The 13,023-nt window shown below is 45.8% G+C and overlaps 1 protein-coding gene across 4 annotated transcripts in view; it reads left to right on the plus strand.

Moving 5' to 3' along the window:
• Positions 1-13,023, plus strand: part of METTL27 (methyltransferase like 27) — an 87,312-nt gene that overhangs the window by 61,472 nt on the left and 12,817 nt on the right. For all 4 annotated transcript variants that reach the window (XM_044283934.1, XM_044283931.1, XM_044283933.1 and 1 more), the window contains one exon: positions 6,807-6,942. In XM_044283934.1, coding sequence (XP_044139869.1) covers positions 6,807-6,942 — 136 coding nt within the window. The remainder of the gene's footprint in view (positions 1-6,806; positions 6,943-13,023) is intronic.

The raw sequence follows: 13,023 nt of genomic DNA on the forward strand, positions 1-13,023 counted from the left end.
ACCCAGAACAAGAAATGTGCTTGAACGGACACTAAATAACTCGCCCAGCTACAGCACTAAGGACAGATTTAGCGGGATATAAATTTGAGGCCTAGTATTTAGGCGCTGGGTGACAGGTATGGGTTTAGTGCCAGAATTAGACTTGGAAATACACAGTAGCGGGTGTGTGTGAAGTTATTCTGAATGACCCAATGTGCACCTTGAATATTATATACCCTTTTAGGGATAGATTTCAAATAGCTCTGATATAGCAGAAACCACTAAATTATGAAATTGCTAAATTGGGAATTGTATTTCAACCCAGAACAAGAAATGTGCTTGAACGGACACTAAATAACTCGCCCAGCTACAGCACTAAGGACAGATTTAGCGGGATATAAATTTGAGGCCTAGTATTTAGGCGCTGGGTGACAGGTATGGGTTTAGTGCCAGAATTAGACTTGGAAATACACAGTAGCGGGTGTGTGTGAAGTTATTCTGAATGACCCAATGTGCACCTTGAATATTATATACCCTTTTAGGGATAGATTTCAAATAGCTCTGATATAGCAGAAACCACTAAATTATGAAATTGCTAAATTGGGAATTGTATTTCAACCCAGAACAAGAAATGTGCTTGAACGGACACTAAATAACTCGCCCAGCTACAGCACTAAGGACAGATTTAGCGGGATATAAATTTGAGGCCTAGTATTTAGGCGCTGGGTGACCGGTATGGATTTAGTGACAGAATTAGACTGGGATATGGCCAAAAAATAAACAGACTATTGCTGGTTAAATGCACTTGGTGTGACAGCTTCACCCTGATGTAGGCTTTAGCCAAAAAACAACCACACCATTGAGGGTTAAATGCACTTGGTGACAGGCGCAGCTTGCCCCTGATTTAGTATATGGCCAAAAAATGAACAGACTATTGCTGGTTAAATGCACTTGGTGTGACAGCTTCACCCTGATGTAGGCTTTAGCCAAAAAACAACCACACCATTGAGGGTTAAATGCACTTGGTGACAGGCGCAGCTTGCCCCTGATTTTGTATATGGCCAAAAAATGAACAGACTATTGCTGGTTAAATGCACTTGGTGTGACAGCTTCACCCTGATGTAGGCTTTAGCCAAAAAACAACCACACCATTGAGGGTTAAATGCACTTGGTCGCAGCTTGTGCTGGCGCACCACAAGACACAAAATGGCCGCCGATCACCCCAGAAAAATGTGACTGACAAACGGTCTGGGCAGCCTAAAAACAGTGAGCAATTGAGGATCAGCAGCTCAATGATCCACAGCTGCAGATCGATCAGTTAATCAAGTCCTTTGGAGGAGTTAATCTGCCTAATCTCGCCCTACTGTCGCAGCCGCAACCTCTCCCTACGCTAATCAGAGCAGAGTGACGGGCGGCGCTATGTGACTCCAGCTTAAATAGAGGCTGGGTCACATGGTGCTCTGGCCAATCACAGCCATGCCAATAGTAGGCATGGCTGTGATGGCCTCTTGGGGCAAGTAGTATGACGCTTGTTGATTGGCTGCTTTGCAGCCTTTCAAAAAGCGCCAAGAAAGCGTCACAAAAGCGCGAAGAAAGCGACGAACACCGAACCCGAACCCGGACTTTTACGAAAATGTCCGGGTTCGGGTCCGTGTCACGGACACCCCAAAATTCGGTACGAACCCGAACTATACAGTTCGAGTTCGCTCATCCCTACTCATAAGTCACGGTAAGTCCAACACTCACCTAGGGACGACTGCCTTAAAAAGGCACCTGGCCTCCCATCACAGAGCCCAGTGGGAGCAACACCATCAGAACCCACAAAGCCACACTCCCGGCCCAGCAGGATTCCATGGGCCAAATGTTTAAACGTAAAAAGATAATTGCGCTGGATAACCCTATTGCCCAACGGCTGACCGCTGGCTTATCGGAACTGCTAGTCCACAAACTACTGCTATATAAACTGGTGGACTCGGAGGCCTTTAGAAAATTTGTGGCCATTGGCACACCGCAATTGAAGGTCCCTGGAAGTAAATATTTCTCCCAGAAGGGCATCCCAGACCTATATGGCCACGTTCAGCGGCAAGTGAATATATCTCTGGCACACCGTGTCGGTGCCAAGATACATCTGACCACAGACATGTGGTCTAACAAACACAGGCAGGGAAGGTACATAACTTTTACAGCCCACTGGGCGAACCTCCTGACGGCCGTCAAGCATGTAACCTGTGGCTCTCGTGTGGATTTGGCGTTACTGCCACCGATTGCATGCAGGCCTGCCTCTTCTTCTTCTCCTCCTCCTACTCCATCCTCCATTTCCTCCTCGGCTGACTCCTCCTTTTCCACTGCTACCGCCTCTTCCGCTGCGCCCCCCAAGCTCCCCAGAACCTATTCGACACGCCAGCTGAGACGTTTCCATGCTGTGCTGCGGATGTTGTGCCTGGAAGCCAAGAGCCACACCGGTCCTGCACTGCTTTTAGCGCTATGGTCACAGTCCGATCAGTGGCTAACCCCGCTCAATTTGACAGTTGGTAAAGTGGTGTGCGAAAACGGTGCCAATCTGCTGTGTGCGCTAAAACAGGGCAAAATGACACACGTCCTGAGCTTAGTCGTGCAGCGATTTGTTGCCAAATACCCCAGGGTCCAGGACATCTTGCGGCAGGCCAGGAGAATCTCTGGCCATTTTAGAAGATCTTACACGGCCATGGCTTGTCTTTCTGACTTTTAGCAGTGACACCACTTGCCCGTCAGACGTCTAGTTTGTGACAGCCCAATGCGCTGGAACTCCACCTTGTATATGCATTGCTTGATAGGCTGCTCCAGCAGCAACTGGCCATTAACGACTACATGTATGAACTCTGCAGCAGGACAGGTTCTGGGGAGCTTGGTTTCTTTTCACCGCGCCAGTGGCTGCTCATGCGCAACACATGCAGACTTCTGCGGCCGTTTGATGAGATCGCAGCCTGGGTGCCATCAGTGACATCGTACCTTAAGCGTTCTTTCTGGAGCGTGCATTGCATCATGTCATTGATCAAGCCATTGAGGAGCAGGAGCAAGAAGATGAGTAAGTCGCAATGCTGAATGAATTCCCAGGGGGCCTACTCCATCTGAGACAAGTCAGCAGGAGTCTGACGAGGAGTCAGAGGAGGCTGGGGGGAGGAGGAGGAGGAGGAGGAGTAAGAAGAGAAAGCTTTGAGGGGGGAATTTAAACTTTTTGGGGGTCCATGGTGTTGTTCGTGGCTGGGGGGAGGAGACCGAGAACGACATTCTCCTGGGCGATGAGCAGGTGCCAGGGCGCTCCACCACTTCCAATTTAGTGCAAATGGGGGCCTTCATGCTCCAGTGTCTGCTGAGGGCCCCCGTATAAAAAGCATAAAGGGCCAGGACCAGTACTGGGTGGCAATGTATTTAGACCCCCAGTACAAACACAAAATGGCGGACATGTTACCAGCATCGCAGAGGGCTGGCAGAATGCAGCATTTCCAGGCCTTGTTGCGAGAGATGCTGCATTCTGCTGTTGCGCCTGCAAGAAGAGGGTGGTGAGAAGATGTGTTGTTCACTACGGATATGAGATCATTCTTGCAGCCAACCGCTCGACAGCCACCCTCTGGATCCAGCCTCAGGGAACTCCTAGACTGACAGGTGTCCGACTACATCGGGTTATGTGGAACGCTCTGAGAAGCTAGAAACCCCTGGACTACTGGGTGTGCAGGCTTGACCTGTGGCCAGAGTTGGCACAATTTGCCATGGAGCTCTTGGCTTGCCCCTCGTCGAGTGTCCTGTCCGAAAGGACGTTCAACGCAGCAGGTGGGGGATTATGGCAGATAAGCGCACTCGCCTAGCTCACGACACTGTGGACTACCTCACATTTCTAAAAATGAATGAGGCATGGATCTCGGAGGAATTCAACACCTGTGACGACCATGTCTAATTGAATTTGTTCATGCCAGCCCACACAAATCTGCCACCACCCAGAACAAAGAATGGTCCTTGTCTTATGTATATGTAGCGGCATAAAATGCCTCTTCTGTCAGGTGAATGCCTAATTTTTGGAGCCTCTACTCCAGTGGCCTACAGTGCAATTTTTATCAAGTGACCGCCTAATGTACCTCCAGCCACAGAATCACAAGTTCTTTTGTGTCAGGTGAATGCCTAATTTTTTGTGCCTCTACTCCAGTAGCCCACAGTAACATTTGTATCCAGTGACCGCCTAATGTACCTCCAGCCACATCAGCCAAAGTTATTTTCTGTTCGGTGAATGCCAAATTTTTAGGGCCTGTACTCCAGTAGCCTACAGTAAAACTTTTAACCAGTGACCACCTAATATACCTCCAGTCACAGAATCACAAGTTCTTTTGTGTCCGGTGAATGCCAAATTTTTGGGGCCTGTACTCCTTTGGCCTACAGTAAAATTTTTATCCAGTGAACGCCTAATGTATCTCCAGCCACATCAGCCAAAGTTATTTTCTTGGAGGAGAAATAATGGAATGGCTCACCCCCTATGGCTATGAAATAGATGCTTAAACCTAAAATTGGATCACCCTATTCAATACGTGCACACTAGATAAAATAAACTTGAAAGGCAAGCGCTCAAACTATCATGGAGCAGGCACACTATTTAATACTAATAGTACAGGGTATCACAATAATAACATCACTTAAAATATATAGCATATAACACTAAAACACTAGAACTCGATTAAAATTTGATAAATCGTAAAAAAATCGTAGAGGAAGGTGCAAGATAAGTTCCTGTCGAAATAAATTATATCAGTAGATGTGCTTATTAGTGCATCTGGTATTAGCGCTGGAATACTGACCGCCTGCACGCTTTGATATAGTATTGCATCCAAGATCCCACAACCAATTGAAGCGTGGCCATGTGATTTCAACGCTATAATTTAATCGGGTGAGACGACTCCTCAGTAATTCGGAAAGTGAAGGCAAAAAGCGATCTGCACCCGTGAATTTGAATCCAAATTCTTGCGAGAACTGTGCACGGAGCAGAATACAGAGACAGTGCAGGCAATTGCAAGAAAATCTTACCGCTACGTAGGTATCGACTTGCCCGGAACACCTACACCTGAGCGCACGCTAGTTAGTGTGAACATCACATACCATCAGGTGGGGTGAGTGCTCGGTGAGCAATTATTTATCCGTACAACATACTTCGGCTATCAAAGTTCTTTTCTGTCTGGTAAATGCCGAATTTTTAGGGCCTGTACTCCAGTAGCCTACAGTAAAATTTGTATCCAGTGACCGCCTAATGTACCTCCAGCCACAGAATCACAAGTTCTTTTGTGTCAGGTGAATGCCAAATATTTGGGGCCCCTGCTCCAGTGGCCTACAGTAACATTTTTATCCAGTGACCGCCTAATGTACCTCCCGCCACAGAATCAAAATCACAAGGTGAATGCCTAATTTTTGGGGCCCGTACTCCAATGGCCTAAAATAAAAAATTTCTAGGCTCCAGCAGGGCACATTTTTTTGAGTTTCCCTTTAAGATGCATAAAAATGGCCCCTGATTAAAATGCATATTTTTTGGCCATGTAATTTATGCAGATTTTCCATGAGGATTTTCATGCTGTTTTCACTCCAACTCTGCACCAAATTCCACATGAGTTACTTTGCAGATTTGACCAAGATTTCACACTTTGCATTGAAAAAGGATGACATTTGCCCTGAAAATTCCATCAACTAATATTTGACATGCTGCAGATTTTAAACTCAATTGGTGTCAGAGTATCTACATTTATACCCACAATACTTTGTGAGTCAATTAATAAAGTGATTAACAATAATATGATCAATTATGTGAGAAACATAAAATACATAAAAAATTACATAGTTAATTGTGAGTTCATTATATATATAATATAACCAGATAATTAGTGTACATACACAGTGAAACTTAGTCAATGATCTTCCAACGATCACAAGCATACATAACCTTGTTCATAAAGTGCCTTGTGCTTTGATTACAGTGATCACCTGAATGTGCTAAACGGCGGTCAATCGGCCGCATACATTAAAAGAAATACACTTACACAGCGAAGTACTGTGATGGCGTCCGTCTCGGCATCCCCGGTCCTCCATTGCGCATGCTCGGTAGCCTAGCGACCGGTGCACGCAATCACTGACCGCGCTGAAATGTGACGTCGATCATGATGCAGGCACCAGCAGCCAGGCCCCTCCCCCAAGTGTGACAGTTCGGCAGGCGACACTCCCCTGTCCAGCCTCCAGATCACATGACTAGCTGAGACACGCCCCCTGAGCTGCAGCAGATAAAAGACACTCCCCTTGAGCTGCCAGCTGGATATAAATCTAGCAGAGCAATAAATGGGGAGATCTCTGGATCCATGTGAGGTACAGGGCTGATTCTAGCTTCGTTAGAAATTGTCGTTTTTTTTTACGTTATTCATAGGTTAACCCCTTTAATTGCTGAATTATGCAACATTCTGATACTGTATACTTTGTGTTAATTACTCATGGCTCTCAAGATCTCTTCTCCCTGTCAGTGGATGGAAAATTCCTCTGATGAGAATTTGCCACAATTGTATCCGAACTAGGATATCCTCTGTGAGTGGTTTAGGCTGGATACCATTGTGTCAAACCGTTAGCTGGGTTTCCAGTCTTGAGATTTGAGCAAGAATGTTCCCTATCACTGACGTCAAGCAGAGACCTTGAAAATGGTAGAAAATTGATACCAAAATTATTAGTCACTTTCCATTATACCATGATTAATCCTTATTTACATGAAACCAGGAAACCTCTTCATTCTTTATTACTCTACCATATAATCACTGATGTAATATTTTCATTTTCAGTTGCAGCGCTGTGGCTTTCAATTGTTTCATGGTTTGGATGGCAGCGCAGGAATGCTGGAAGTTGCTAAGAAGAAAGACTTGTACCAGGAACTGAAGCAGAGCATGCTGGGACAGGGACCATTACCATGTGACTCTGGTAAAAGGAGTAAAGTTTAAAGGGGTTGCAATAAGGGACTTTAATAAGGATTGGCTATCCATGGGATAGGTCATCAATATTATAAATCGTAAGGGTCTGACTATAGGCACCGCTGCTGGTCAGCTGTTTAACCACTTCAGCCCCGCTAGATGAAACCCCCTTCATGACCAGAGCACTTTTTACACTTCGGCACTACACTCCTTTCACCGTTTATCGCTCGGTCATGCAACTTACCACCCAAATGAATTTTACCTCCTTTTCTTCTCACTAATGGAGCTTTCATTTGGTGGTATTTTATTGCTGCTGGCATTTTTACTTTTTTTGTTATTAATCAAAATGTAACGATTTCTTTGCAAAAAAATGACATTTTTCACTTTCAGCTGTAAAATTTTGCAAAAAAAACGACATCCATATATAAATTTTTCGCCAAATTTATTGTTCTACATGTCTTTGATAAAAAAAAAAATGTTTGGGCAAAAAAAATAAATGGTTTGGGTAAAAGTTATAGCGTTTACAAACTATGGTACAAAAATGTGAATTTCCGCTTTTTGAAACAGCTCTGATTTTCTGAGCACCTGTCATGTTTCCTGAGGTTCTACAATGCCCAAACAGTAGAAAAACCCCACAAATGACCCCATTTCGGAAAGTAGACACCCTAAGGTATTCGCTGATGGGCATAGTGAGTTCATAGAACTTTTTATTTTTTGTCACAAGTTAGCGGAAAATGATGATGATTTTTTATTTTTATTTTTTTTCTTACAAAGTCTCATATTCCACTAACTTGTGACAAAAAATAAAAAATTCTAGGAACTCGCCGTGCCCCTCACAGAATACCTTGGGGTGTCTTCTTTCCAAAATGGGGTCACTTGTGGGGTAGTTATACTGCCCTGGAAATTTAGGGGCCCAAATGTGTGAGAAGTACCTTGCAATCAAAATGTGTAAAAAATGACCGGTGAAATCCAAAAGGTGCACTTTGGAATATGTGCCCCTTTGCCCACCTTGGCATCAAAAAAGTGTGACACATCTGGTAATCGCCGTACTCAGGAGAAGTTGGGGAATGTGTTTTGGGGTGTCATTTTACATATACCCATGCTGGGTGAGAAAAATATCTTGGCAAAAGACAACTTTTCCCATTTTTTTATACAAAGTTGGCATTTGACCAAGATATTTTTCTCACCCAGCATAGGTATATGTAAAATGACACCCCAAAACACATTCCCCAACTTCTCCTGAGTACGGCGATACCAGATGTGTCACACTTTTTTGCTGCCAAGGTGGGCAAAGGGGCACATATTCCAAAGTGCACCTTTCGGGTTTCGCAGGCCATTTTTTACACATTTTGATTGCAAGGTACTTCTCACACATATGGGCCCCTAAATTGCCAGGGCAGTATAACTACGCCACAAGTGACCCCATTTTGGAAAGAAGACACCCCAAGGTATTCCGTGAGGGGCACTGCGAGTTCCTAGAATTTTATTTTTTTTGTCACAAGTTAGCGGAAAATGATGATTTTCTTTTTTTTCTCTTTTTTCCTTACACAGTCTCATATTCCACTAACTTGCGACAAAAAATAAAAAATTCTAGGAACTCGCCATGCCCCTCACGGAATACCTTGGGGTGTCTTCTTTCCAAAATGGGGTCACTTGTGGCGTAGTTATACTGCCCTGGCAATTTAGGGGCCCATATGTGTGAGAAGTACTTTGCAATCAAAATGTGTAAAAAAAATGGCCTGCAAAATCCGAAAGGTGCACTTTGGAATATGTGCCCCTTTGCCCACCTTGGCAGCAAAAAAGTGTCACACATCTGGTATCGCCGTACTCAGGAGAAGTTGGGGAATGTGTTTTGGGGTGCCATTTTACATATACCCATGCTGGGTGAGAGAAATATCTTGGCAAAAGACAACTTTTCCCATTTTTTTTATACAAAGTTGGCATTTGACCAAGATATTTATCTCACCCAGCATGGGTATATGTAAAATGACACCCCAAAACACATTGCCCAACTTCTTCTGAGTACGGCTGATACCAGATGTGTCACACTTTTTTGCAGCCTAGATGCGCAAAGGTGCCCAAATTCCTTTTAGGAGGGCATTTTTAGACATTTGGATCCCAGACTTCTTCTCACGCTTTAGGGCCCCTAAAAAGCCAGGGCAGTATAAATACCCCACATGTGACTCCACTTTGGAAAGAAGACACCCCAAGGTATCCAATGAGGGGCCTGGCAAGTTCATAGAATTTTTTTTTTTTCCGCAAAAGTTAGCGGAAATTGATTTTTTTTTTGTTTTTTCTCACAAAGTCTCACTTTCCGCTAACTTAGGACAAAAATTTCAATCTTTCATGGACTCAATATGCCCCTCAGCAAATACCTTGGGGTGTCTTCTTTCCGAAATGGGGTCAGTTGTGGGGTGTTTGTACTGCCCTGGCATTTGAGGGTCTCCGCAATCATTACATGTATGGCCAGCATTAGGAGTTTCTGCTATTCTCCTTATATTGAGCATACAGGTAATGAGATTTTTTTTTTCCGTTCAGCCTCTGGGCTGAAAGAAAAAAATGAACGGCACAGATTTCTTCATTCGCATCGATCAATGTGGATGAAAAAATCTCTGCCAAAAAAAAAAATGGAGGGGAAAGGCGTCTGCCAGGACATAGGAGCTCCGCCCTACATCCATACCCACTTAGCTCGTATGCCCTGGCAAACCAGATTTCTCCATTCGCATCAATCGATGTGGATGAATAAATCATTGCCGGGATTATTATATATTTTTTTTTTTTATATATATATACAAAGTGTTTGCCAAAGCATAGGAACGCCGCCTCCTCCTCAGCTCGTATGCCTCGGCAAACGTATCTGTCACTGCAGAGGAGAAAATCCCGTCTTGCAGCGCCGCATACACCGACTTGCGTGTAATCTGACAGCAGCGCAATGCTTCTGTCAGAATGCACATCGGTGCTGCAGCTAGTAGATCGGTTGGTCCACCTGGAAGGTAAAAAGACAAAAAAAAAAAAAAGAAAAAACCAGGCCGCAACGCAATAATTTTATTCACTTTGGAACAGAACATGTAACTTTAACTTTTTGAACTGAACATTAACGTGTTTGCTTACTGGTGTGTTTTTTTTTTTTTTTTTTTTACCTTTATAGAACAAACCTCTCCTTCCCCATGGGTCAATGTGCAAAGCGCAAATCGCCCAAAGATGTGGCGAAGTGCGTTATGCACTTTGTCCCATGTGAAAGGAGACGTTTGCAGCAGCAGTGAGTGAATGGGCCCTAATAGCCCTGTGTGCCTATCCTGGTGAGATGATCCCTATGCTAATAGTGTACCTGTGAGTGGTACTTCCGGAAACACTCTCCAAAGCATAGGGCAGGGTGGTCGGGACAGTCAGGACAGAAATAGCAGGTGTCACGCCTTATTCCACTCCTGCTACAGACACGACATCTTTTTCGGGGTGACGGTTGGGTTGAGGTACCAGGAACGACATTGGGGAAATGTCGCTCGTGTAGACGGCTAACTACACTGGTGGATGGGGCCACGGAACCTCCTGGGTACAGGAGGTTCTCGATGATCTCTTCCTGAAATTTGAGGAAAGATCCAGTTCTCCCAGCCTTACTGTAGAGAACAAAACTATTGTACAGAGCCAATTGAATTAAATATACAGACACCTTCTTATACCAGCGTCTGGTGCGTCGGGAAACTAAATACGGAGACAACATCTGGTCATTGAAGTCCACCCCTCCCATGTGGAGGTTATAGTCGTGGACTGAGAGGGGCTTTTCAATGACACGGGTTGCTCGCTCAATTTGAATTGTCGTGTCTGCGTGAATGGAGGAGAGCATGTAAACGTCACGCTTGTCTCTCCATTTCACCGCGAGCAGTTCTTCGTTACACAGTGCGGCCCTCTGCCCCCTTGCAAGACGGGTGCTAACGAGCCGTTGGAGGAAGCCCGCGCGACTAGTTCGCGCGGTACCACAGGCGCCAATCCGTTCTAGAAACAAATGCCTAAAGAGGGCCACACTTGTGTAAAAAATTGTCCACATAAAGATGGTACCCCTTGCCGAATAAGGGTGACACCAAGTCCCAAACTGTCTTCCCACTGCTCCCCAGGTAGTCAGGGCAACCGACCGGCTCCAGGGTCTGATCTTTTCCCTCATAGACACGAAATTTGTGGGTATAGCCTGTGGCCCTTTCACAGAGCTTATACAATTTGACCCCATACCGGGCGCGCTTGCTTGGGATGTATTGTTTGAAGCCAAGGCGTCCGGTAAAATGTATTAGGGACTCGTCTATGCAGATGTTTTGCTCTGGGGTATAAATATCTGGAAATTTCAGGTTGAAATGGTCTATGAGGGGCCGAATTTTGTGGAGCCGGTCAAAAGCAGGGTGGCCCCTGGGACGGGAGGCGGTGTTGTCACTAAAGTGCAGGAAACGCAGGATGACCTCAAATCGTGTCCTGGACATAGCAGCAGAGAACATGGGCATGTGATGAATCGGGTTCGTGGACCAATATGACCGCAATTCATGCTTTTTTGTCAGGCCCATGTTGAGGAGGAGGCCCAGAAAAGTTTTAATTTCGGAAACTTGGACTGGTTTCCACCGGAAAGGCTGGGCATAATAGCTTCCCGGGTTAGCGGTTATAAATTGTGTGGCATACCGATTTGTTTCTGCCACAACTAAGTCTAAAAGCTCCGCAGTCAAGAACAGCTCAAAAAATCCCAGGGCCGAACCGATCTGAGCTGTCTCAACCCGAACTCCAGACTGGGCGGTGAAAGGGAAAACTACAGGTGCGGCTGAAGTTGGGGACTGCCAATCAGGGTTTGCCAGCACCTCTGGGATTCTAGGGGCTCTACGGGCACGTCTTTGCGGTGGCTGCGACGGGGTCACTACTGCACGTGCCACCGTACCAGCTTCAACTGCCCTTCTGGTGCTCGCTACTTCACCAGGTTGTACGGCAGTGCTGGTACTAGGTCCAGGAAGGGCTGGGCTGCTGGTGTATGCCTCACCACGTAATCCGACAGCACCAGCCCCACTCTGCTGCTCTTGAAGCGGATCCTGCGCAACCTGCGGTCTAGCGACACGGGGCCGGGTACGCCTGCTGCTATCAGGGACCTCAACCTCCTCGTCCGAACTTTGCGTCAGAGAGCCACTGCTTTCTACAGGTTCGTATTCTGACCCGCTGGATTCATCAGATGAGGGTTCCCACTCCTCATCCGACTGGGTCAGAAGCCTGTAGGCCTCTTCAGAAGAATACCCCCTGTTAGACATGTGGGCAACTAAATTTAGGGGTATTCCCTGAGACTACCCAAGAAAAAAAAAGCAAGCCTGTCTTACAAAGGGGAGCCTAGCGAAGTACCGGAGGCCACTGCGGTTGATAAAAAATCAAAACTGATTTTTTTATCGCCGCAGTGCGTGTAAATTGAATGTGCAGCGATAAAAAAAATTTTTTTTTTTGTCACTGCGGTGGGGCGGGCGTGGGCGAACGGGTGGAGGGAGAACTAAAGTGACACTAGTACTATTATAGATCTGACCGTGATCAGTTTTGATCACTTCCAGATACTATAAAAGTACAAATGCTGATTAGCGATACGCTAATCAGCGAATAACGGACTGCGGTGCGGTGGGCTGGGCGCTAACCGATCCCTAAACTACCTAACCAAGGGGCCTAAACTATACTGAAACCTAACGGTCAATACCAGTGAAAAAAAAAAGTGACAGTTTGCACTGATCACTTTTTTCTTTTCACTTGTGATTGACAGGGGCGATCAAAGGGGTGATCAAAGGGTTAATTGGGGTGCAGGGGGGTGATCTGGGGCTAAAGTGTGATGTTTGGTGTACTCACTGTGAAGCCTGCTCCTCTGCTGGATCCAACCGACGAAAAGAACCAGCAGAGGAGCAGGCAGCCATATAACAGATCATATTTACAAATATGATCTGCTATCTGGCACTTTGATTGGATTTTTTAAAAATCAGCAACCTGCCAGCCAATGATCACGGCTGGCAGGTTGCTGACGAAATACTCCTGTGCGAAATGCCGGCGCGAACTGCGCATGCGCGCGCGCATAGTCGCGTCATCTCGCGTTCCCTTCCAC

Source organism: Bufo gargarizans, chromosome 3, assembly GCF_014858855.1.
Source record: "Bufo gargarizans isolate SCDJY-AF-19 chromosome 3, ASM1485885v1, whole genome shotgun sequence".
NCBI lineage: Eukaryota > Metazoa > Chordata > Amphibia > Anura > Bufonidae > Bufo > Bufo gargarizans.